We start from the raw sequence: 27,485 nt of genomic DNA on the forward strand, positions 1-27,485 counted from the left end.
GTTCAAGAACATTTTTGGTTCCAGCTCAACAACTTTTAGGGTTCTGAACCAACTCATTTTCTGTGGAAACACTCTGAACTGGTTCATCTTTAGGCAGTACAAAAAATGAACCGAACCGCTTCGACCCCGGTGGAAAAGGGTCCACAGAGGCCCAGCTTGAAGCTTCATCCCTTTTGGTCACCCTATACGTCCTACCCAGTACCATCCGATCCAATTGTCCCTGTAACTCTGTCCAGGGCTGGATCACTGATGTCCGTGCCGGCTCCTTCACCTCCCAGGGGAACCATATCAAAGCGAGCTCCAAGCTGGTGGCCTTCAACACAGATCAGGCTGGTAAGAGATGACAAACGATAATATGGTTCAACAACCCGGGATCAAAACGGCTCTCTGTGGACAGCTGCAGCTCTCCTGAGTTTGCACTTGATCAGGTGTGTGTGTGTGTGTGTGTGTGTGTGTGTGTGTGTGTGTGTGTGTGTGTGTGTGTGTGTGTGTGTGTGTGTGTGTGTGTGTGTGTGTGTGTGTGTGTGTGTGTGTGTGTGTGTGTGTGTGTGTGTGTGTGTGTGTGTGTGTGTGTGTGTGTGTGTGTGTGTGTGTGTGTGTGTGTGTGTGCGTGCGTGCATTGGTTCTTGTTACTGTGCGCATGTGCGTGCATGTGTTTCCCTCTATATCCAGGTGGAGGTTTGGTGGGCCTGTCCTCGGTAGAACCAGGTTCAGATGGCAAATGGACGGTCACTCATGTCCCCTGCCATGCTGGTAGGCGTTCTCTACGTTTACCCACGTTACTGCACCTCATATCACCTCATAACACATCACATCATATCACGTTACCTTGTATATTATATGACATTACAAAACATTGCATGTGTATCACCACATGACATCACCTCATATCACCTTACCTTCCACCCTCTCTGTCTCTAACTCTCCTCTCTCTCCCCCACTCTCTCTCTCCTCCTCTCTCTCACGTTCAATCTGTTACTCCCATAATAGACTTATCACATGAGAAATGCAAATGCCATTGCTCAGAAACGAAAGGCATTTGAGCCAGAAGCCTCTGACCCAAATCCGCTGTTTTGTCCTGTTCTTTCCTCCTCTATGCGTGTGTGTCTTTCTTTGTCTCTGTGTGTCTCTCTTTCTGCTTGTATGTCTTTCTTTCAGATGTAGTGACTGATCTGGACTTTTCTCCCTTTGATGATAGTCTCCTGGCAACATGCTCCGCAGATGAAACGGTGAGTTCCATCTTTCTTTCCTCCTTCTAACTTACTCTGCTCCCATCTTTTTGTCTTCTCTCCTCCCTGCCTTCCTTGCATACGTTCTGGTAAAACGTTGTCAAGGCTAACAGGCAATTTAACATTCAGAAGTGTACAAAACATACTCTCTCCCCATGACTTCGGCCTGGTGGAGACAACAAGTATACAGTAAGTACACACATGGACACATTGTACGTACACACATGAACACATATCAACAAGTATACAGTATACAGTAAGAGCACACATGGACACATTGTACGTACACACATGGACACATATCAACAAGTATACAGTAAGTACACACATGGACACATTGTACGTACACACATGGACACATATCAACAAGTATACAGTATACAGTAAGTACTAAGTACACACATGGTCACATTCAGAGTTTATGAAACATTACTACATGGTTATGATTTGCCTTGGGCTTTTGCGAGTAAAGCGTTTTCAGGGCTCCCTCCTCTCAACACATTATCCTGAACCACAGGTGCCCTGCCTCAGAGGAATCTGATGAGTGTGGGTCTGTGTCTGCAGCATGGTCTACCTCAGACACACACACACACACACACACACACACACACACACACACACACACACACTAGCATGTACAGCAGTTATTTGATCAGTCAATCTTGTTTAACTTCCACCAACGGTATCATTGTGGCGACATGCTTGTGCTGATTTAAGTCAGTCACATAATTCAAGGAAGGTGCATAGACAGACCACACACACACACACACACACACACACACACACACACACACACACACACACACACACACCTCCCACCCACGACGCTCTTCATCTGTACGGGCAGCCGTCTACCTTTCCTCTCCTGACTCGACCACAGTGGCTGGCTGGGACGGTCAAAACAGTGGCACTTAATGCCACTGTTTTTATTTTCTTTAGTTTTTTGCCTGGGGCTTGGACTACATTTGCTATTACCACTAGTAGTGACTGTAGTGGACACTTTTTCATGATTGGCTGCCTCTAAGCCAATGGGAGACTTAAGGTCATTACACACTGGCAAATTGGCGACGCGATGCGAATAAGTGATCCAAAAAATGCGAAATATTTGCCAGGCGAATTTAGTCGCGTCTGTACACATATAAATGCGACGCGTATTGTGCGATTATATTCGCCAGCCCTTTTTTTTGTATCGTGATTCGTGACTACGAGCTCTGCAACCGATCCTTCCTTTACAAGTTTGTCTCCCGTCCCGTGGTCGGCATGCACCTCGATCCTCACTATTGGTGTGCAGCGTGCGCTAATAGGCCTACCTCTTTTGTTTGTATTGGTATATCCTACTATGACACTAAATTGGGTTTATATGATTATTATTGACTGTTTAATATGTTTAAGTTAAATGTATTTAATAACAAATAATAGTTTAGTCCCTACAGCTTCTGAAACAAGCTGTCACATATTTTTAAGATGTAGCATTTTCATGTAAAATAAGCCACCTGATCAGCTTGATCAGCTAAGATGGGCCACCGTTTTTTTTAGCCTTGCTTTTTAAAGTTGAACAGCCAATGGATGCACATGATTCTCGCTACAAGTGTACTTTTTTTTTTTTTTTTTTTTTTTTTTTTGCGGCTTACGCCTTTTATTGATTTCCGAAGGGACAGACAGTAGGCTGACAGGAAACGGGAGAGAGATGGGGGGATGACATGCAGTAAAGGCCGTGTCGGGTCCGGGAGTCGAACCCGCGGCACACTGCGACTGGATTACCAGTCCGGTGCCCAGACCGTGCTACAAGTGTACTTGACATAAAACAGTCTATGGTTGTTATGGCGGGAGATGCAATGCATCACATCTTATGACGCAACAGATGAAATAATATCAGTCATATATGACTACTCAGGGTAAATGCCAGGTGAAAGCAATCTCAGTTGTCAATAGCCGACTTATTTTTTTTATTTTCAGCTAAAATGGGCCACTCAAGCTGCAAAGAAAAACAGTCATTTCTGATTTAAAAGAAATCACACCCATGTGAAGTGAGGGGTGCTCTTTTCATCGTACATTATCCATTCATTGTCAATGGGAATTTAGTCTTTGTGTAGGACAAAAATCGCCGATTTGCTCAGACACATGACGTAAATTCTCCATTCATTGTGAATGGCATTTCATGTTTGTGTTAGGACAAAAATTGACACTATAGCTGAATATAGGAGGGGCTACCCACAATAATGTCACTAGCCCTACATTGTAATAATAAAACCAGTAAGACACCCTGAGGGCAAGAAGTGAGCGTGCATGCATCCGCCTGGGTGACAGCAGACTGCTGGGTGAGCGCTGGCACTTTGGCATGGGGGGATCAGATCAACATATGGAATTAATTCTGTACTGGCCATAAATGGAGCGTGTCTTTCTTTTAAAGATTTTTTTTTTTGCGGCTTACGCCTTTTATTGATTTTTGAAGGGACAGACAGTAGGCTGACAGGAAACGGGAGAGAGATGGGGGGATGACATGCAGTAAAGGCCGTGTCGGGTCCGGGAGTCGAACCCGCGGCACACTGCGACTGGATTACCAGTCCGGTGCCCAGACCGTTACGCTACGGCCTGGGCAGAGCGTGTCTTTCTTGAGTGTACAGATGAGGTCAGATCAACATATGGAATGTCAGAACGGGTCAGCTCCATATATGGAGATCTACGGGTGGCAGCGGGGGCAGTGTCTTGAGTGTACATGGTGTGATGAGGGCCCAGGTAGGGCCGGCCCTTACTTTTTGGGCCCATTGAGGACTTTAGTTTTTGCTGGCTGCCGGGTGTGGCTGCATTAATAACTTACCCATGGGGGCAAAGGGGGTTGACCTGCATTTGTCATAACATACAAAGTTTTCCACCAGAAATAATATCTATGACAGTAGGATCACAACCTATATGGACAACCTGGTCAATTGTTGGGCGAAAGTCCAATATGGCCGCCCCAATATTAGCCCCTATTAGTTATAATGGGGGGTGAATAGGGCAATTTTTTTAACAGAGATATTTCCACGAAACTTGATCAATAATATGAATACGATTTTTTTTTTTGCATTTTTTTGAACTTCTGAACCAGATGAGCTAGAAACGCAAACTTGGTATCTATTTCATGGTTTCTGACCATGAGATACTCAATGGAATACCTATTTTTATTATTGGGTGTGTCAATGAAAGTCATGAACATAGTCGGCACCATAAGCAATTTCCGATACTTATAGCAGCCCATTAAATTGCAGCAGGGCTATGGCAGGAGAAAGCACACAAACTACCAGTGTTCCTGCATGCATTGACGGGTTGTGACACTGTCAAGCATGTTGGCCACGGGAAAAAGCCTGCGTGGGCTGTATGGGCTTCTGAGCTTATACACATGCCCTGTTGATATTCATTTGTGAGGTAGAAGGAAGTTTCTGGCCAATTCCAAAGTTCAAAAATGTAATTCTGGATCATAAAAAAATACTGATTTAACACCGAGATCACCCATATCAGACAATCATACAAGTGATGGCTGCCATCTTGAAAAATGGCGGCCATCTTGAATATTCAATGACAATTTTCAATTATGCAAAAGACACTTACCAAGTACTATATATGGTAAATGAGTCTGAAATATCATATTATATCCATCATTCATAAGAAAACAGTTGTTGCTGGTGGCCATTTTGAAAATTGGCTGCCATGGTCCCACCATAACAAATAGACCAATCAAATCAATTGTTTTGTCAAGTACAGCTGTGTCAGACATATGTGCTGTGTGCACATGATTTGCAGCATTGGCTGTTAAAACTCAAAGGTCTAGGAGGCAGAAACCTTATAGCTGGCTCATTTTACCTGATGGCCCACTTTACCTGAGACCACCCTACATACAGACCAAAGTTTGGCGGAGCCCGTTGCTCTCTGTTGCCGTTGCGTGCTGTTAGCACACGCACACCCATGTGCCATGTCCACGCACCACGCATGCGCGCACGCGCACGCAAACGCGAGCGCACACCCACCCAACAGAGTTGTAGGAGGGGAGGTGTGCAACAGTGTGTGCTGCTGCGCTATCCTGACCTGCGTAGCCGGACCGACGGCTGCTCTGTTGACAGCTACTGTACGGAACGCCACTGTTTATACACAGCAACAAGTTTGGGCTGCATTCTGATTGGTCAGAGGTGCTGCAGTTCGCCTGCGAATGTCTGCAAAATTCGACACCAGAGCGAACAAATAAAGATACATTCGCACATTCGCCACTGATGTGGAAGCTTGCATTGACTTCAATTGGTTTTAAAAAAATGCGAATTATTCGCACGAATAAATCGCGTCGCCAATTCGCCAGTGTGTAATGACCTTTACCCATAAAACCCATAGTCTGAACGGCATAAAACCCATACTCCGAACGCCGCAACATGAAGCTGTGAGCTGATAGGCAGAGGCTGCAGCACACAAACTGATTATACTGTAGATGTTCATAAACGAGAGCTTTCTGCACCTGGCAGTTATGACCGAGTCATCATTGTTTTTCTGAAAAACAACGGCTGTTTGCGCACATTGTTCACAAAGCACTACATTTATTGTTAAAGGGTTGTCGTTTACTCGAGGCACCGCCTTCAAGCGAGGCTCCATTCAGAGTAAATGTCATCCTGAAGTAATTTGCATCTGTGACATTATCGAGTCTTCAAAATGTCATGGAATAAGAAATGTGATTTTAGTTCTGAAAATTCAGTTCGAAATGATTTGATTTCTGTAAATCTCCAAATCATCTGCCTCACTGAGACACTGACACCCCGATCAAACATCTACACACCTCCTGTTTGGGAATAGGTGAAGCTGTGGCGCCTGTGTGCTCCTGACCGGGAGCAACCTGGCGGTGCAGAGCTGACCCTGTGTCCAAGGCAGGGCAGGCTGGAGTTGGTCCTCTTCCACCCCACCTCCTCGGGGCTGTTGGCTGTAGGCACCACCAGAACCCCTCTGCTGTGGGATGTTAACCGCCAGGACGGACCGCTAGCAGGTAACCACCGGCAGCATAATGGGAGGGGGGACGACGACACACACACACACACACACAGACATACACATGATATTTATGTATGCAACGAACCACACACACTGGAGCTGCAACTATCCATTATTCTACTGATTACTTTTATGATGAATAATTGGGAGAAAAAAACTGAGTTATTTTATTCAATTACTGTGGCCTTCCTATTGGCACAGTACATTTATGCTATTTTCAAACACATACATACCACGTACAAACAACATTTTATGTCTGTGTATTGTGTGTGTATATATTGAAATATACTTTATAATACTTGATTAAATCGATTAGTTTAACCGTTGTAGCACACACACACACACACAATGTGCTTTTTCATTCACTGATTTATTTATTTTGTTCACATCGTGCACCGTGTTTGATGTGTAACACTAAACACTCCAGTCTCTGTCTTCAGTTTATTATTATTAGTGTGGTTGCCCGAATGGGCAACCAGACTCTTGTAACTGTGACACTTTATTATTATTTTCTCACTGGAGTAGTCTTTATTTTGACGCTTTATACCTCCCACACTGTACGCTGTACGCACTTGAGCCATATGTCAAATTGACCGGAAAAATCGGGAATCGTGTGCTTGTATTTTGTTAAGAGAAATGTTGTATAGTTTAATTGATATGAATTTATTAGTGAATTAAATTTCCCCATTGACATGAATGGGAAAAGGCAAAAATTCACATAAAAGTATTTGTTCGTCGGAGACTGTAATCACTATAGTTACAAAACTTTTAGGGATAATTCAACATTATCCCTAAAATTATTTAACCCTAAAATTTTATCGGTCGGCCTCATGGTGGCGCTATAACAGCCCACTTTACCTTTTGGCTTATAACTCTTGAACCGTAGGTCGTAAAATCAAAATTATTTTTTCCCTGGATTCCTTGGGTCATGACGCATCTCCCCATATAGGCCACGCCCATTTCCGCCATGATAGATTTTCCGCCATTTTGAATTTTGTCCAAAACACACTTTTTGCTTTTCCTCCTACAGATTTCGTCCAAATCTCACAGAAATCGGCACACGTGATCTCTGGACCCATCCAATTAAAACTGAGCCGCAGAATTTTGAAAGTGCGTATCGTTCGGCCGTAATAGTCTTCCGAAGTTAGTAGGAGGGGCCTATATCACAAAAAATGCCATAAATCACGAACGGAACGTCCAATCCATCCCAAATTTCAATCACATGTCCGGGGTGGTTCAATCAACCAAGTTCTAAAAGCAATTCCATTTTCATCCATAGGGGGCGCCGCAAATGCGAGAAATGTAACCGTTTGTCGCAAAAACATGAATTTCGGGGGTTAAATCCCCTCCGAATTACTTACGCATGATCTAAGGCGTGACTTGAAATTGTAATTGGCTGGCAATACTAGTGGGAGGGGCATATGTAAGCCACTGCGGCAACCACACTCTGCAATTTTTTTAAATTGCGAATTTTCTAGTTAGTGTGGTTGCCCGAATGGGCAACCAGACTCTTGTAACTGTGACACTTTATTATTATTTTCTCACTGGAGTAGTCTTTATTTTGACGCTTTATACCTCCCACACTGTACGCTGTACGCACTTGAGCCATATGTCAAATTGACCGGAAAAATCGGGAATCGTGTGCTTGTATTTTGTTAAGAGAAATGTTGTATAGTTTAATTGATATGAATTTATTAGTGAATTAAATTTCCCCATTGACATGAATGGGAAAAGGCAAAAATTCACATAAAAGTATTTGTTCCTCGGAGACTGTAATCACTATAGTTACAAAACTTTTAGGGATATTTCAACATTATCACTAAAATTATTTAACCCTAAAATTTTATCGGTCGGCCTCATGGTGGCGCTATAACAGCCCACTTTACCTTTTGGCTTATAAATCTTGAACCGTAGGTCGTAAAATCAAAATTATTTTTCCCCTGGATTCCTTGGGTCATGACGCATCTCCCCATATAGGCCACGCCCATTTCCGCCATGATAGATTTTCCGCCATTTTGAATTTTGTCCAAAACACACTTTTTGCATTTCCTCCTACAGATTTTGTCCAAATCTCACAGAAATCGGCACACGTGATCTCTGGACCCATCCAATTAAAACTGAGCCGCAGAATTTTGAAAGTGCGTATCGTTCGGCCGCAATCGTCTTCCGAAGTTAGTAGGAGGGGCCTATATCACAAAAAATGCCATAAATCACGAACGGAATGTCCAATCCATCCCAAATTTCAATCACATGTCCGGGGTGGTTCAATCAACCAAGTTCTAATAGCAATTCCATTTTCATCCATAGGGGGCGCCGCAAATGCGAGAAATGTAACCGTTTGTCGCAAAAACATGAATTTCGGGGGTTAAATCCCCTCCGAATTACTTACGCATGATCTAAGGCGTGACTTGAAATTGTAATTGGCTGGCAATACTAGTGGGAGGGGCATATGTAAGCCCACTGCGGCAACCACACTCTGCAATTTTTTTAAATTGCGAATTTTCTAGTGTTATTTGTTAGTGTGGTCTTTATTAGTAGTCTTTATTTTGACGCTTTATACCTCCCACACTGTACGCTGTACGCACTTGAGCCATATGTCAAATTGACCGGAAAAATCGGGAATCGTGTGCTTGTATTTTGTTAAGAGAAATGTTGTATAGTTTAATTGATATGAATTTATTAGTGAATTAAATTTCCCCATTGACATGAATGGGAAAAGGCAAAAATTCACATTCAAGTATTTGTTCCTCGGAGACTGTAATCACTATAGTTACAAAACTTTTAGGGATAATTCAACATTATCCCTAAAATTATTTAACACTAAAATTTTATCGGTCGGCCTCATGGTGGCGCTATAACAGCCCACTTTACCTTTTGGCTTATAACTCTTGAACCGTAGGTCGTAAAATCAAAAAAATGTTTTCCCTGGATTCCTTGGGTCATGACGCATCTCCCCATATAGGCCACGCCCATTTCCGCCATGATAGATTTTCCGCCATTTTGAATTTTGTCCAAAACACACTTTTTGCTTTTCCTCCTACAGATTTTGTCCAAATCTCACAGAAATCGGCACACGTGATCTCTGGACCCATCCAATTAAAACTGAACCGCAGAATTTTGAAAGTGCGTATCGTTCGGCCGTAATCGTCTTCCGAAGTTAGTAGGAGGGGCCTATATCACAAAAAATGCCATAAATCACGAACGGAATGTCCAATCCATCCCAAATTTCAATCACATGTCCGGGGTGGTTCAATCAACCAAGTTCTAAAAGCAATTCAATTTTCATCCATAGGGGGCGCCGCAAATGCCAGAAATTTAACCGTTTGTCGCAAAAACATGAATTTCGGGGGTTAAATCCCCTCCGAATTACTTACGCATGGTCTAAGGCGTGACTTGAAATTGTAATTGGCTGGCAATACTAGTGGGAGGGGCATATGTAAGCCACTGCGGCAACCACACTCTGCAATTTTTTTAAATTGCGAATTTTCTAGTTTTGTATTATTCTCTGTTCTTTTTTTTCCTTTTATATGTATGACATTGTTTGGAGTGGAGTGAGGTGCTTGTTGGTATATTTGGTTGCCCTTTCTTCAGTTGGGTGCTGTCTCACTGACATGGCCTACATTTTGCAGCCCTGTGGCTCTGTCTAAGTGCTGGAGCAGCAGAGGTAAAGTCCTGGTTCTCCGCAGTCCCCCTGCCCCATCTTGGCCTCAGGATATAGCCACCATCCTCTGGCCTCACCTGTCCTCCCCAACCCCCCCTCCCCGACACCCCTCTCTTCCCTCATGACAGCTGGCCTGGCTGCTGCTCACACCGCTGACCCCCACCCCCCCCGGCCCCCAACACACTCCAACGAGTCTCTACCACCATCACCACCACTCTCCTGGCTCCATCACTCTCATTCCTTCCTCTTACTCGATAGCACTTTTCGCTTTATTTGGCTAAGGGGAAATATACATGAGAGACAGTGGCAGCATCTGGACGAGTGTGTGCGCGAGTTCTTGTTTGTCCTTTTTGGCGTCTGTGTTGTTGTTTGTTCTCAAATCGTCCTGTGTCACTGTGTGTCTGTCCGAGTGTCACTTTGTGGTGGAATTCCACCTTAATCAGCAAAACAAGAACCCTAAGCCTAAAACAACACCCTCTGTAATATTCTCTATCTGTGTGTATTGTGACCACACGCTATGCTGTGCACATTTATGGCACCGTAACCCCACAACGTCTTGTGTCCTGTCTGCCATTTTGCCTCAACCATAAGGAACATAACATGTGAATCATTGTATACATTCTTTGATGTGAAATGTACCCGTTATCTGTTGCATTGTTTTTACTTTTATTCTATCATGGCTTCTCAGATCCTCCCATATTTCTTCTTAATTACTATCGGGTGTAAGATGCCTGTGTGATCTTTTGTCTTTCGCCCATTAAGTGAAATTCATACTCGTGAGTATACATTTTCGAGGAATCATTCATTGTACTCATTCAAAACGGTGCGTCGGCTCTCATTTGCTTGAACTGTGCTTTGTTGCCGTCAAAGTATTGGTGTCACCGGTGCTCTTGTCTTTCCTTTCCTCCACAAGTACTGTGTGTGGACTGTCGACTCAAGCCTGCCCTGTTCCTTTCACCTACATTCTGTGTATGTGTGTGTCTACAGTTCTGGAAGAGCACAGTGACCAGCTGCAGAGTTTAAGTTGGAAGCAGGACGGTTCCCTGTTGGCTTCCTCCTGCAAGGTGAGTAGGAAACACTACGTTTGCTATACACACACTGTTTCAATGTAACACGATTCTATTTTGTGGGAAGAAAACCCCAGGTTGACACTGGAAGCTGTTGGACTGTTGTTGTAGTTGCCTTGTCTTGCCACTAGATGCCACCAACGGCTCACATTCTGCTCTGTGTGTCTCTGCATCAGAGAGCGGTGGTCTGTTGGTGGTCAGGGAGGGTCATGTTATGTTTATGAGAGGATCTTTCCATTAACAAGTCAACAGGAGTGACTCTCATAAACAAGGGTGTGGAACACACACACACACACACACACACACACACACACACACACACACACACACACACACACACACACACACACACACACACACACACATGCACACGCACACACACAGAGTAGGGAATGAGTGACCAGGTCTTAACAATGATGGAAATCAGTCAAACCATGATGAGCTTGGAAACATTGTGACGTAAAAAACAAATGTTGGGGAAACAAACCCATCAGTTTTAATAATCAAAGCCTTAATGGGGTAACAGTGATGACAAAAGCATATTAAAGCACTGCTCTTTGGCAGTTGCTTGCAGAGTTTTATCCTTTCCTCCGCATCCTGAACGGAAAACGGAGCAACTCATTAATTGGGGGCCCCAACAAGGGGGGCACATAGCTGCATCTGAAGGATGCATCCATCAGGGTTCTCAGTTTGTCTGAACAACGTTGCCCTCCATGACCTCTATCCCACATACATTCTCCTTGACCCCTTCCTCTCCGTCGTGCCCACCACTCTCTTGGCAAGAGTCATCTCTAATCAGGGCTTTTAGCTCTGCCACTCCCCCGACAGCCTCCAGGAGTTATGGCCGAATTAGAAAGGGAACAGAGCGAACTGTACGAGGGGAGCTCACTCCTCACCTGGCCCCAGGAGGCTCGCTGACACGGCCCTTGGAAACGGGTGATTTAACAGCCAGAGCGCGAGACCAACCGAGAGACCTGGGTTTTGAGACCTGGGTTTTGAGTCGTCCGTGGCCGTGCCACCCCCTCCTCCCTGTCGTCATCATCGGGAAATAATCAGGGTGCTTGAAGGGCTTTCCATTAGGTTGTTAATATTTTGGGCAGGAGGTGGAAGGACTGAGGTGATGTGGGTTTGCGAGTAAAGGGGCGAGGGGGGGCAGGGAAGGAATGGATTTATGAGTTTAAGTGGAATTGTTTCATGAGTAGTCTCGGTTTATTAGGAGAGCCAGGGGTGATCACATGGGCCTTTTTCATCAGTGGGGGCTAACATAAATTCATCCTTGCATAGTTCCAGGCCTCGAGTTATACTGTGTGTGTGTGTGTGTGTGTGTGTGTGTGTGTGTGTTTGGTACCTCATTCTGCTCTCTCTCAGACGGACGCAGCCTGTGGGTTGTCGGTTGTGCGAGCTGAGAATGAGGTAGAGAGGCCCCTGATGTGGTGAGCTTAACGCCTGCCCAAGACGGGACAAACGTTATGCCATTCATGTGTTCTTAAACTGCTATGAACGTCAGTCTTAAGTCTAATTTCCCCCTTGTTTGGGTTTCCCGCTGACAAGAAACAAATTATCCCGCCTGTCAGCTACATCCCATACGCAGACAAGCCCTACATCTATTTTGACAGCATAATTGTCTTCTTTACCAGTGCTACCAGCCTGCCATGGGCCTTCAGGCCAGCCTTGAGAGGAACAAGGCACAAAGAGAGTCAGAAATATGAGCAAAGATCAGAGAAGTGGACCTCCGAGGTTCCTGCCCTTTCGGGGCTCTGGTGTCATTCAACCCAATAGGCCCCCTCCAATCTTCTCCAATCCACCTTATTAAAGCAAATAGGGCCTGCCCACATGTGGGTCCAATCCCCCCGGCCCTCCCATTGGGTAAACATTGGGGCGCAGCCTCGCAGGGTGGCGGTGGGGGTAAACGAAGATGAAGGGGAGGCCGTAGCCCCAAAGAGGAGGACTCATGTCAGGCCCCATTTGGAATTAGAGAGATGTATATTTATGACACACTAGTCCTGAGCGAAAGAACTAAAGCAGGGTCATGTGGACTGTGGAGAAGAAACGCTGCTTCTGTATGACAGATGGATGCACTCAGGAGAGGGTGTTACACTGCTCAGAAATGAGGTGTTTAGTGTTTACTGGTCCCAGACCTGCCCTCCAAAATTGGTACAAGTTTTGTTTCTCTTGGTAAGGAAGGAAAATAAAAAGCCAAACACCCAGTAACAAAGACACCGTCATTTATACTGTCTTGAACTGCCAATCACAGCTGACACCGGTAACTGTGGGAGACTGAGAAAGGGAGCTTGGCATCATGGTGTGTTTGATGTGCAGGGATTGGTTGTTAGAGTGTGTGTGTTGTGTGTGTGTGTGTGTGAGCTGTGCACCAGACTGCAGTGAAAACTCATTAAAAGCAGCTTGAGAATGAGGTGAGGGCTCCGTCTCTTTGATTAAACAGCTGCTGTCTCAGCGAACTGTTATATATACACACACACACCCACACACGCATGCACGGACGCACATATACGTGCACTGTCTCACACAAACATACACTCATGTGCATGCACGCACGCCCTCAAGCACAGGGATGTGGACCCTCCATCTGTGCAAGGTGTATGTGTGTATGTGTGTTTAAACAGGCTATTGTCGTAGCCTTTGTGTTTGTTTGTCTGAGTGTGTGTTAGTGCGGTGGGCTCATCTTTATGTGCCTGGACCCTGAGTGTTTGCACTGCCAGATAGTTTCACCTCTCACATGTTTGCACAACAACACTTAGTGTGTGTGTGTGTGTGTGTGTGTGTGGTTCTAGCTATATATGGGTTTGTCCATTTTGTAGATAGGTTAGGTCTTGTCTGGGGGCTAGATCCTGGAAATGACTGTTGGTGTGTGTTTGTGTGTCTGTGTTGCTCTGGCACTGTGCTCTCCTTGCTTTAGGCTTAGGTTTAGGTCACAGAGGCCCAATGGTATAGCCTGGCCTGGGGGCATTCTAACTCTTGGGTGGCCTAGCTTGCGCCCACGCACGCACACACGCACATGCACGCGCATACGCACACACAAACGGGACCCTAAGGAAATCCCTTGTTTGCTATTCCTGTCAATAAACAGCAAATTATATGTCCCCGCATCCAAAGCTGGTGGATGGTTGAGGAGTCTAGATTTTTGAACTGGGGGGGCTTTAGAAGTGCCAGAGGTGAGGTCAACCCTGCCCCCACTCCTACCATTCCTTAACTTGAACTCTCTGGTTTCAGACAGCTAGGACAACACGCTGCTGACCGTGACAACTGGGTCCTTAACAAAAGTGTGTTTATGAACTCTCTAGTAGCGTCCCTATTCTGGGGGCGAACATACAGTTTCGTGAAATATTTGATGTACAGGGTGCAGTGGTGCACCCACCCAGTATTGAAGTCCAGTCATTGGTTATTTTGTGTCTCTGTGTTATGAGCTTTGTCTGTCTGTGTGTCTGTGTCACTGTGTGTAGGCCATTGTCAGTGTTGCGTATGTGAGCTTGAATCCCTCACCGTCAGCCCGCTGATCCGGCCTGACATGTATGTGTTTGCAAAGTGCAAAATGTGTTTGTTCTAAGCCCTGTAGTTATAGTTATTACCTGCTATCGGCCTCCTCGTCTGCATGTCAGTCTGCCGCTGTGATCACAGTCACACACTGGTATTGAGTGACATCGCGGCGGACCGCGCATGTCGCGGTCACAGCCTGTTCCCATTACACCCCATTTCCTCTCAATCACAGAGGACCCCCCCCCACCCTCCTCCTCCTCCTCTTCTGATTGGCTCGGTGTGATTGATGCCGTATGCTGCTTCAGTTGCTTGGGGTCAAGGCACGTAGGTGCCACAGAGAGGTCACTGGATTTCAGTCGCTATCGGTGCATCCCACAGATTGCACTGATATATCACACACCAAAAAAAACAAAAACACCAATCTGGGTTTTGTTTGTCTGTATAATGACGCCGTGCTCCATCTGGGATTGATTTTGACGCTGAAATCACTCTCGGGACATTTTGCAAAATGTCTCGACTCAAAGTGAACATTGTGTCATTGGTCCAACTCAAAGTGAACATTGTGTCATTGGTCCAACTCAAAGTGAACATTGTGTCATTGGTCCAGTGAAGTGAACATTGTGTCATTGGTCCAGTGCGAAATGCTTTCATACGGTGGTATTTGGGAGAAGCAAGTCACAGCTCTTCTCTTCCAGCCTCTCGCCTCTGTGAGAGCTTTAAATCCCGACCTCTCACATGCTCTTTGACCTCTTCGGCACATCCCTTTCAGGCTCCTCACAAAGGCAAAATTCACTGTAAAACATGGACATGTCACACGGACGGGGAATCCATCAAAGTAGACCAATGCTTAATTTATACGCTGTTGCTCGCGGGAAAATAGCAGATCTTAAAGATTACAGCGCGTCACGTTGCAAGTGTTGTGAGCTTGTTGAACAGCTGTTTTTAGTGAGTGACAGGTCACAGTCAACGGACAGATATAGTTAAGCATAAATCAGGCTTAACTGAGCCAAGCAAGTGCATGGTCGCCCCACAGTGTGCACTTCATCTGCTGAGGGAACAGCCTGATCTGTTATTGTCATTTATTTGTATCCATCTGCTTTTGGGTTGTCCCAATTCCCAAAACATGAACTTATCACAAAAGAAAGGATGAAGGAAAACATGTTCTGAAGGATGAGCTGGTTACAGCTGGTCAAAGGCCAAGGTCACTGTGACCTCACAAAACATGTGTTTGGCCATAACTCAAGTTTTTATATACAGGGTAAAAATGAAGTGAAGATTTGTGCGGTCAAAGTTCACAGTCTCATGCATTATCTAAGGAACTCCTGGAGGAGGGAAATTCATTACATCTGGTACAAACGGGTCAAGGTCGCTGTGAAGTCGGTCACAAAAAGGTTTCATACAAACGTGCAATTCAAATCTAAGTCCATATGTCCATATATGGGCATATATGGGCATAAAAGGGACACAGATGGGTGAAAGGAGTACTCTGACACGGGTACAATAGGTATTACATTGCCGGGTGGGGCATGGATCTCCAACTTCCATCGTTACTGACTCGTGCTCTAGTGATTTAAATAAATAAACATGTGTTTTTTAATCGACAAAATCGATTTGTGTCCGATTAACCACTTTACTATACTTCATTGTATTTTCACTTAAAGGACAACTTTAGTTTTTTTCAACCAAGGTTCATGTTTTAGGTTGTTATTAGAGAAACTAAAAGGTGAGTGTTCATTTTCTTTCATTTGCTGCTTTCTTTCGTTTTAGGGATTTTAGCAGTTTTTGACAGGGGGGCGGGGGCATTCGAGCATGGGGCTAAATATGTATTTTTTAACACAATTTTATGGTGATTTATTTTTTTATGGTTTACTATAGTCCTAATAAACGCCAGGAAATTACATCTGGCCACAAAAGATCACAGGATCTATTGAATGTGACAAACTGACATATTGAGCCTATACACACACAGTATAAGCCTTCCCCCAGTAGGCTACCTTCACATTCAGTAGATCCTGTGATCTTCTGTGGCCAGATGTAATTTCCTGGCGTTTATTAGGACTATAGTAAACCATAAAAAAATAAATCACCATAAAATTGTGTTCAAAAATGCATATTTAGCCCCATGCTCAAATGCCCCCGCCCCCCTGTCAAAAACAGCTAAAATCCCTAAAACGAAAGAAAGCAGCAAATGAAAAAAGATTAACACTCATCTTTTACTTTATCTAATAACAAACAACAATTTAAAAAAATAAAATAAACGTTCATTCATCATAATAATAAAAGTCATATCGCCCTACCGGTTTGTCTCTAATTATGAATGTTTGTGTTATGATGATGCAATGAGGTGTTTTCTGTTCCATCCAGGACAAGATGCTGCGCGTGTTTGACCCCCGAGCCCAGCTCACACCTGTTCAGGTAAGTCCTGTCGTTCACCACACTGCCCAAACCAAATAATGAACACTTGTTTTTGATGAATTTGACTCATTTAACTTAGTTTTTTTACTCTGGGGGCACGACCTCCTTTTTTGTGTTAAGGAACTAGGATTTGGCTAATTCCCTTTTCAGTCCAACGTCCTTATCATTCATTCATTCATACATACATACATACATACATACATACATACATACATACATACATACATACATACATACATACATACAGACGCCTCTGCCTTGCATAGTCCCCAGTGAATAGGCAGTTGGCCCTTCACTGGTAACCCTATTTTGGACTCATTTTAAATATATGAAGGTATTGCGGGCAGGGATTTTTACCAAAAAGGCCCCCCCCCCTTTTAAAATACACACACACATACATACCTACATACATACATTTCAGACGTTTTAGCAGTTTTTAAGGACCCACTTTTAGGCCAGTGCACCAGAGCAAATTCTTGCCTTTTTTTAAACCCTACCCATTCTAACCAAATACATACATACATACATACATACAATTTATATAGCATTTTTCTGTGTACTCAAAGTTGCTTTACAACTTTCATATAATTGTCTTTTATTAAAAAGTAAAAAACTATAGCAGTAAAGGTAAACAAGGGGGGGATGAGGTGGGTTTTGAGTGTGGTTTTAAATGTAGCGAGGGAGGGGGCAGTTTTGATGTGAACTGGGAGTGAGTTGTATTCGTGAAGGGGCAGCCAGCAAGTCACCCCAGGTTTGTTTCTTTGTCCTGGGGATGCCAAGGAGGTTGGCATCACCCGACCTGAGGGAGTGGGAGGGGTGTGGTGTTGGAGGAGTTCATAGCGGTAGGGCAGCGGTGGCCTAAGGGTTAGAGGAGCAACCTTGTTGCCGGTTCGATTCCCCGGACGGTCAGGAAATTTCTGGGGTCGGGAAGTGATTGGTCATCACTCACCCAACACCGCTGAAGTGCCCTTGAGCAAGGCACTGAACCCCCAATTGCTCCAGTGGAGCTGCTCAGTGGCCAACAGTATAAGACTGTGGTTGTACTGGTCAGCTCCCAGGTTTTAATGTGTGTGTCTGTCTGTGTGTTTCTATGTGCAGGGCGTTGCTGAAAATGAGCACTTGTGCTCAGCTACTACCCTGGGTAAATAAAGGGGAGGGGGGAAAAAGAGGTGGCGGGGAGCCTTCCCGGGTGCTTCTGTGTTTATTCCTACTAACAACAACATTACTACATGTTTTAAGGCAGTAGCGCTGACAGATTCTGCTGTTAGCAGAGAATCTGTCTTGAGAGATTAATCCGAGGGCAAACACTTGCTGACAGAGGTCTTCGTGTGATGCCTTGAATCAGAAGCAGAAAGCCTTTTTGCTATTATGTAGTGTGGATATTTAAGCATAGATGGGTCAAGAGCACCCAGGTCTATGTTCCCAGCCATTGTCACACAGACATTCGTGCTCGTCTCACGCATGAGTTGAATTGTGTTTGATTTTCCCTGTGTGAAAAGGGCTTTACTCGGAGAGTGTGCAAATGTAATTTAACCACGTCAACCCTAGTGTCCTACTGTCCTTATTATGGGGTGAACATTTGGCAAAAGGCAGGCTTTTTACAAGCTCACCACATGTCCCAATATGTCGCAATATGCGAGCAATGTTTGCTTGCCTTGTAGAACGGCTATTTTCAGCCGAAGATATTTGCTGTAGACAGAAAATAGGAGCGGACCGATTATAGAGCCCTGAGGGACGATTAAGTGGTTAAATTAAAATGAACTGTACTGCGTAGACTCCCTGTGGCTCCACACTCGACTCCATTTCGCGTTGTGCGACTAGTTCCCCTGTCCAGTGACAAACATGTTGACATTCGCCCAGCGTGTGTGACTCATCTGCTTTTGATTTATTGGAGACTCGGTACACATCTTGCCTCCTCCCTCCCTCTGCTGTCCTCTTCCCACGGGTACCCATCCCACAACGCGCTGGCGGCGATAGATACGTCCATGATCCCCAGCTCTCCAAACCGCTCGCACTCGGCTGCCTTAGACTGGGGGAAGCCGCCCACCGACGGAAGGCATCCCCGGGGTGAGCCAATAGGTCTCCATCGCAACCCGGCGGGAATGAGGAAGTGGATTATGGGAAGGAGCTCGAGTGTGTGTGTGTGTGTGTGTGTGTGTGTGTGTGTGTGTTTGAGGAACGGGGGGGCCAATGCGGCACAAAGATTCTCACACTGTTCAGCCACGGGACCTCCCAAAGCGTTTTCATTACTGTGGGTGCTGCGGTAGGCCCCGTCCCATAGGCCCCTGGCTCTCTCATCTGTAAACACCGGGAGCGCTACAACAACAGTGCACGCGGCTGTAGATTAAATACCTGGAGGACACATCACCCATCACGTTGGAAGGCTGCTGTGTGTGCGTGTGTGTGTGTGTGTGGGGAGGGGGGAGGCATTCTTGTGCGTGTTCGGCGTGTATGTGTGCATACATGTCTCTTTGCCTGTGCTCACGTACGCACACACACGTCCGAGTCTCTATGTTTGCATAGCTCTCGCACCTTTTTGCTGTTGATGAAAGGCTCAGTGTTTTAGAGAGAGAGAGGTATGTGTTGTTCTGTCTGACGTCAGCGGCTCCTGACAGCCGAGGGAAGAGAGGCATGGCGGTGGAAAAACGTCTCATGATCATGATTGTTCTCCTTGACGGCCTTAGGCTCAGTGCCGGCGAAACATGGTTTTATATGTACAGTACGTCGGTACATGTACGCCCGTCTGTGTGTGGCAAAATACAGTAGTGTTTGCCTTGGAAACATGAAACGTGTCGACTGGCTCCAGTCCAAGTGTTTGAACCTGGATGTTTACCTCAGGTGTGTCAGAAGACCGAAGCCTCTTTTTACACGTGGCCTTGCAGCAACTTTCTTAAACGGCTCCAATGCAACATGCTCCAGTTTTCAGCACCTCTGAATCCCTGAGTGATTCAAGACAGGACATAACCACATAAACCCTATAGTGTCCTTATTCAGGGGCGAACAGTAGCTGAAAATAGCCAATCTTTCTAGGCTCACGACGCGTTGAGTTCTGAGCCTGTAGATTGGCTATTTTCAGGAAAGAGATTTGTTGTTGAGGGAAAAAAACGCAGCAGACCTAATAGACCTCTGGGGATTCCGGTCAACAAAGTACAGTATATAATGTACAGTAATGGTTTGAGTGGTTAAGTGTGGCTTCTCGACAGCTCTCCAGAATCACCATTCGGACTGAACTGAAGACATTTCCGGTACATTCTCTCTCTAGGACATGCCCCCCCCCCCCTCCCCATCAACCAAGAATCCAAGTGAATTCCAATCTAATATGCTTGCATTGCCTTTAAATTTAAATCACTGCGTGCGTTAACAGTTAAAAGGTTCTCCTCATTACTTTAGATTGAATCAGTATTGAGTAGAGTCTGCATGTCTGAACCAAACTGGCCAATATGAGTCCGGCGGTTACTGGTTGGTGTAGACGTGCTGCTGGGACATTCCACCAAGCCCACTGACTCCCCCTGACGCTCGCTGCTCCCCCCCCCCCCCCCCCCCCTCCTCGCTGTCTCATTACCAGAGGTTTAGAGTTAGACAATAGCCTTGCTCTTAAAATCCATTGGAAGAGGAGAGGAGAGGAACAGAAGAGGGAGAGGAAAGGGAGATGAAGTGAGAGGAGAGGAGTGGTGTTGAGAGGAGAGGAGTGGTGTTGAGAGGCCGGAGTCAGCAGCATGTCCACTGATCTTCTGCACATGGCTCCACCACCTCCAACCAATGAAGGGTTGAGAATGTAAAGATCCAACTTTGATTTTACGTTCTTGTTCTCTCTCATCTGTCCATCTTGAACACGTGCACGTACACGTTGCATCTGTTTCATTATTCCTTTTACCTTATGCGTGCACATGGCGCAAAAACGCCACATGCTCTCCTTTTTACCCCCTCCTAGTCCATGTCTCTGATATGTCAAAGGACGTTGGTTTGTGAGGCGCCAGCTGTGGCTCTGTGGAGTCCAGAGTGGGCAGAGCCTCGCCCTGACAGCTTTCACATGTGCTGTCTTCTCCATCTTTCCCCTTCTAAGGGGAGAACGTGAGAACCACTGCAGCTCCCATCTACTGGAGAAGACTGTAATGAGCACAAGGTGGTTGATCCCAACAACGTGGAAACCCAACGAAGGCAGTAACTAGTGGTGCCACGCACATTTCTAACGATCAATTTATACTTGATTACATTATATTTATAACGGTAGTAAAATGATAGTTATTGTTTTGCATGGTTCAACGGAAATACCAGATTTTCACTTGGGAAAAGAATTGGGATGCACCGAAAGGGAAATTCTTGGCCGAAAACCGAATATCCTAATATGATTCATATTATATATATTTTTTTCCTACCATTGCTGTCTTGGCCGTACCTTAAAACTACCTGATTTATGGCAAAAGAAATGGTTATGGCAGAACTTAACTTAAATAATAATCACTATTATGGGTACATAAAACATTTATTCAGCTCTTTTGAATGCATTAATTGCATACACTATTCTGTGATATATTTTCTGCTTATTCGGGCCGAAATGGAATGGGCCGAACATGCATTTTTTGCCATTTTCTGCAGAATATCTTCTGCGGCCGAATATTCGGTGCATCATTAGAACAAATGTACCGCATTGAGCCAGGCTTATAACGCATGTGCCATGTGTTCGCCCCTTTCGCAATCGCTTCTTCACATGACACACAACACTTGGAGACGGTTGGTTTAGCGTGCATTTACACAGTTGTGCCACAGACTGATTTGTTTTTGCTTAATGTGAGGACACAGCAATAGTGTCCACCGCGGTCTCGTTAGGCCTCGCGTATTCTTCGCTGGGTTGCGTCAAGATCTGACTTGATGGCAGGGAATGGCCGGCACGGCCGCAAAGTAAACAGAGAAAGGCTGAGAAGTGTCCGCGCTATTTGGGTCTCTAACCTCACTGGGAGCTGTGTTTGGCTTCTCACATGAGAGCCAGTCAGTTGTCCTCATCAGCAAAAAGCCACAGCTCTTCTCTGAGATGATTGCTGGGGAGGCTATCTCACGAAAGCTGGAGTCCATTAGAGGGAGGGAGGGCTGTTTTTTATTTATTTTTATTTTTTGGAGGAGGTGAGAAGTGAAAGGATTAGAATCTCCCTCCGCAACACAAATAACTGACTTAAACCCTGAAACATGATGGATATTTCTCTTGATATTCTGTATGAACCCACATGAACCCTAACTGTCCCAATCCGGCGGCGAACATGCAGTGAAAACAGCAGATCTGCACACTTTTAGATCGGCTACTTTTAGTAGTACAGAGCCCTGAGGGACCCCTGGTCAACTATATTTAATTGTTAATTGTCTTCGTAATTACTTTTCGTTATTCGTTTTTCGTTATTACGTTATTACTCCCATTCTTTGTTTTCTTCCCATCTATCACCTACCAACTTTATCAAATCAATTGAATCACAGTGTATCACATATAGTTAAATCTCTGGGTTAACCACAGACAAAGTCGGGGCGCATACAGTACGTTGGTCCGACGTACTAACAGTCCGACACGTGGCTGGTTAAGACTCACCCGTGGCTCCCGACATGCTTTGCCGGTTAAGACACATGCGTTGCCGGTTTAGACTTGGCCATGGCTTCCCTGTGAGGTTAGGGTTTGGTGTAGGACTTTTGGACTTATGCCTGTCCATCACACCTGTCCATCAGTGTTAACATGACTGTACTACTGGCACAGTCAGACCATGCTTGTCCAGCTGTGCTGCGCGTGCAGCCAGGCAGGATAGCATGCTGTCGTCCAGTGCAGAGTGGCCCGGGGCTGGCTCATCCCTCTGGACAGGATCAGACTGGGTTCTCCCACAGCCAGGTGGGGTAAATTTAGACCCTAATTACAACTCTGCTCCTGCTGTATTTACGGGAAATAAGACTGCAGGGTAATTAAGGTCTTGGACAGGAGAAGCAGTGTATACTGCATCTGTAATCAGTGCGTGTGTGTGTCTGTGTGTGTGTATGCGTGTGGGTGTGTGTGTATGCGTGTGTGTGTGTGCTCGCTCGCTCGCTTACAGACGGGTGTATTTAAGTAGTTGGCATGCTGTGTGTGTGTGTGTGTGTGTGTGTGTGTGTGTGTGTGTGTGTGTGCGCGCGTGTGTGTGTGTATCTGCCCATGTGGCATACTTGGAATCTCCCACCACTAAAGATCAGATAGACTTTCAGATATATATTTTGTTGTTTTGTTTTTGTCTGTCCTTTTAAAGCCACTTCATGTGTTAATATAAGGAAAGTTAACGCAACGGTGATATATTTCATACATTTATCTCACACAAAACCGTTATCCAGATTATGCTGCTAATCCCCCTCTATACTGTATGTCCATTAACGTTCCATCATGTTCATAAATAATGGTGTGCAATGCCGTGCCTGCAGATATTGTTTTGTACAATATTGTTTCATTTAAATACTTAATAAAAATGTAAGTAAGTAGAATCTCAAAAGAACGAAAAGAAACCACCAACCCTCTAGAGAAATAATGAACAGAACAGACCCAGGTCTGCTTCTTTTTCCCCTACACCAAATATCTTTGTTGGCTATTCTTGGCTTGAACCCTCAGTGCCGTAGCATCCCCTTTGCGCTGGCCTCTTGTCCTGAGATGAGTCTCTGTGCAGCCGGGGCCTCCACCCTGCCCTGTGCTCATTTATCCACCGTATCGCTTGCTGAAAATCCATTATTTTCGGTAAGCCGGCGCTGTCGTACGATGGAGCATCTGTTAAGCTGAAGGCTCCTCAGGCCCACATCACAGGGACCGAGGACAACCGCACGTACAGATCCCATAGAAAGTGGACAAGGTGTCATGTGGGTGTGGTGATGCGCGTGCCTTGGGCGGGCACTTGCGTCCCCTGCTCTGGGTTTCTGTGTGTGTGTGTTTGCATGTGTGTGTGTGTGTGTGTGTGTGTGTGTGTGTGTGTGTGTGTGTGTGTGTGTGTAGGGTGCGCATGTGTGCTTCAAATTACAGTGCTGAAAATACCCCTCATAGTTTTGGGCCGGTGCTGGCTGTAGAGCTGTGGATCTGCGGTCGCTGGCGCAGGACGGAGACAGGAAAAGGGAATAGTTCTCTGGATGCGGGGGCCAGCGTTCTCCTCGTCTTCGCCTCAGGCTTCTGCTGCTTTGGGTGAAATTAGAGAGGGCCACGGGCTGGAATGGGTTTGGACTTGAGGAGAGAGCGCGCTGGGTAGGGCCAAGGAAAAACATCGCGGTTTTCACTGCTATAGGTGGCTGTAGACTAGCCACTCGAAGCCCCTTTTATATCCCTCCATAAAAACAGACAGACGGTTCTCCGTGGTAGGTGTGTGTGTGTGTGTGTGTGTTTCTCTCTTTGTATCCATTATGTTGCTCATATTTCTCATTACAGGCAGAATAAACTACCAGCGGGCACGGTGAGTTTAGAGTGTGAGTGTGAGTGTGTGTGTGTGTGTGTGTGTGTGTGTGTGGACTCTGGCAGGCAGTACAATGAGGCTCTGTCGGTGCTGCAGAGGGGATTATTCAGCTTTATAGCGATGTGTGGACCTAGGGGATCCTCTAAAGCAGGCGTTCCCAAACTTTTTCATGTCAAGGACCCCCCAAAATGACACTCATTAGCCCGCCGACGCCCATTTGAAAATATATCCGAAGGACCCCCATAAGAGAAGGTTTTTTACGGCTCTAGCAGTGATTCTCAAACCATTTTCATTTCAAGGACCCCCATTTAATGGCATTTCAATCTCTGGGACCCCCAATTTATATTGTAAAATCTATGTTAATTTAACTCTGAGAGTGTACAAATGTAACCAAACAGACCCGTTGGGGTCCGTTTGGTTCCATTTGTACATTCTCAGAGTTACAGATCCATAAGGGTCCATTTGGTTCCTAACTATCATTTTGCTGGGGGATTTTCCCTCTGGAACCCCCTGGGGGGTCCCTGGACCCAGATTTGGGAACCACTGCTCTGAAGGATGAGCTTTGATGTATTTGTCTTCCACTCATCTGAGCTCCCGCTCGACTTGTGCCGTCCGGGCAGTCTGGTCAGTCTGGGCATCAGTCTGGTCAGTCTGGGCATCAGTCTGGTCAGTCTGGGCATCAGTCTGGTCAGTCTGGGCATCAGTCTGGTCAGTCTGGGCATCAGTCTGGTCAGTCTGGGCATCAGTCTGGTCAGTCTGGGCATCAGTCTGGTCACAGCTCCATTGTTTTGTATGTCAGCCATCCTGTAAAACAAAACAAACAATTACCTCGAATAATTCTTTACATAGATTCGTAAATCTCTGCCTGCTGAGTGAAAATATGGGCTAAACTGGAATGGAAACAATATTTATAAACTAACTGTATACAGAGCTAATGCAAAGACGTTTGAGTGCTCCTTCATATCGGAACCTTAACATTTTTTCACGGCCATATTTAACTGCCATATAGCCCATATATTGAGTTTATGGAGAACCGGGATGATGGAGGACGACCTAGAGAGAGAACAAGAAATGCACAGACTTGTCCTGTGTTTTGTATGTTGCACTTCCGGTCTTATAGTAGTTGTTTCTTCATGGTGTGGACTCTTACATCTGATTACATCTGGTCACTTACAAACTAAAATAGTGCAGCGTTCTGTGAGCTTATAAATCGGCTATTTTCAGTGCTAACCAAGTATAAATCAGGCTTTGGAAGTACTGGCAGGTGCGATGGAAAGGCAAGAACATCGCACCAGATTTCCCTCAGCCACACAGTCATGTAGACGAGTCCCATCTGTGTCCCTTAACTTTTCCATGTGCACACACACTGCTGTCTAATGTCACACATTCCCGGTATTCTGAGATGAGGCGTTTGCGCTCGATGCCGTTGGCGTGTTGAACCCGCGCTGAAATGCTAGAAACGTGACTCGAGTTTCATTGTAATTACTGCAAATTACTTTTTGCGCCATCAGAATTGTGAGAGATTCTATTTCCATACACGGCCTCAAAAATGCTCAGAATCCTGCTTTCTCACCAACCAATTCTTCTCACAAACACCCTCACGTCAACTCCAACCAGAGAATGAGATTTTGATACTTCCTCCAGAATGAAAATGTGTTTAGAGCTCGGAGAATGTCTAATACTAACACCGCAAGGCTGTGGAGTCAACATTGTGAAACGTGAAATATAATGTCTATAAAGAACCACGGCATGTTCCAAGTATATGTCAGAGCTCCACATAGAGGCATGAGCTCCGCATTCCAGCTACACAAGCAGCAGCATAATTTAGCTTGCAAGTTGCAACCAAACATCCTTTAGTTTAGTACCATATATCAAAAATCTATTTTCTAATGCACCCAGCCACACCACGTTTGTTGGACCGGCACTGTTGATTTATGGAGCCGTCGCTTACAGCATAGAAGGCCTCATCCCCTGGTCCGTGAATGTTGTGGTGTTGTCTGAAAACTAACTTTTTTTTGTGTGTGTGCTGAACGTGTGCCCGAAGCCTATTCCTCTCCCCTAACTGTGTAAACATGTCATAGTAGAATTACTCCTGCTCTCTTGCATTCTCACCTCTCTAGAAGCCACTATTCAACCCTGCAGCGCAAGATAACGTGTATGGGGGAGTCCGTAAACACTTCATATATTATAGTTGCAGTACGTTAGAATGAAGACTGTGTTGATTGGGAAATGCTAGCACGTATTTGTCTTCCCCCCCCCCCCCCCCCCCCTCCACATCGCCGGTCCAACACAGACGTGGTAACACTCATATTTCTGCTCGCTGAAAGCTGGAGTATACTGGACTTATATAGTGGAGGAAAGACACCTGGCAGGCCTGCCCCCCCCCCCCCCTGGTGTGTTTAGTTCTGCCGAAGAGGTCAAGCTGCAAATACGTGGGTTGATCTCCCGTGTAACCGACGTAATCCCCGCGACCTTTGACTCTCCCGTGCAAACGCCTGACCCTAACGTAAGCGTTCATCAAATAGGATTTAGTTTGACATCCTCAACCAAGTGCGCTTTGTGTTCAAGAAGGCATTTATTGACATGATGAACTATACGTACCTCGACATGAGATCACCTCCTCTTCGTAGGTTATGTCGCCGTTGTTTTAATACATGTGCACACTGTGCAGATGTACTGTAACTACCTCGCCTGTCACTCTGTTACCAAAACCAATGTTTTAAAGACATTTTTTTTATTTACATCATTGTCTCTTTGAATAACCTGCCTCAAAAACTCTGCTGCATTACAGAAGTGAAGTATACTGACATTTAATAATTTTGTAAATGTAGTTGATATGTTTTTTTTATGTGCACCCCAGGAAGGACTGGTTGCCATGGCACCAGCTAATGGGGATCCTAATTAAATCAAATCAAATGTCGTCGTCACACATGCCTCCCCTCTCTTTCTCCATGCCCTCCAATCACCTTACTGTCTTGATTCCTCTGGTATGTCTCGTACTGTTCTCTCCTTCACCCCCGATGTCTACAGCTCCGTGCGTCTCTCGGTAAGACCCCTAACTGACGGGTCGAGACCCGCTAATGGCCAGTGGTTAACTCAGCACAGATGTTGTCCTTGCTCTCTCTCTCTCCCTCCCTCTCTCCCCCTCCACTTCTCTTTCTCTCTCTATCCTCTCAGATCCCAGTGC

At 45.4% G+C, this 27,485-nt stretch overlaps 1 protein-coding gene across 1 annotated transcript in view; it reads left to right on the plus strand.

Moving 5' to 3' along the window:
* coro7 (coronin 7) overlaps positions 1–27,485 on the plus strand; it is a 171,116-nt gene that overhangs the window by 3,427 nt on the left and 140,204 nt on the right. Inside the window, exons 2-7 of the mRNA XM_083780156.1 lie at positions 237–333; positions 673–753; positions 1,159–1,229; positions 6,042–6,228; positions 10,882–10,958; positions 16,821–16,871. Coding sequence (XP_083636282.1) covers positions 237–333; positions 673–753; positions 1,159–1,229; positions 6,042–6,228; positions 10,882–10,958; positions 16,821–16,871 — 564 coding nt within the window. The remainder of the gene's footprint in view (positions 1–236; positions 334–672; positions 754–1,158; positions 1,230–6,041; positions 6,229–10,881; positions 10,959–16,820; positions 16,872–27,485) is intronic.

The sequence above is a fragment of the Protomyctophum parallelum genome (genome assembly GCF_964188405.1).
Source record: "Protomyctophum parallelum genome assembly, chromosome: 13".
NCBI lineage: Eukaryota > Metazoa > Chordata > Actinopteri > Myctophiformes > Myctophidae > Protomyctophum > Protomyctophum parallelum.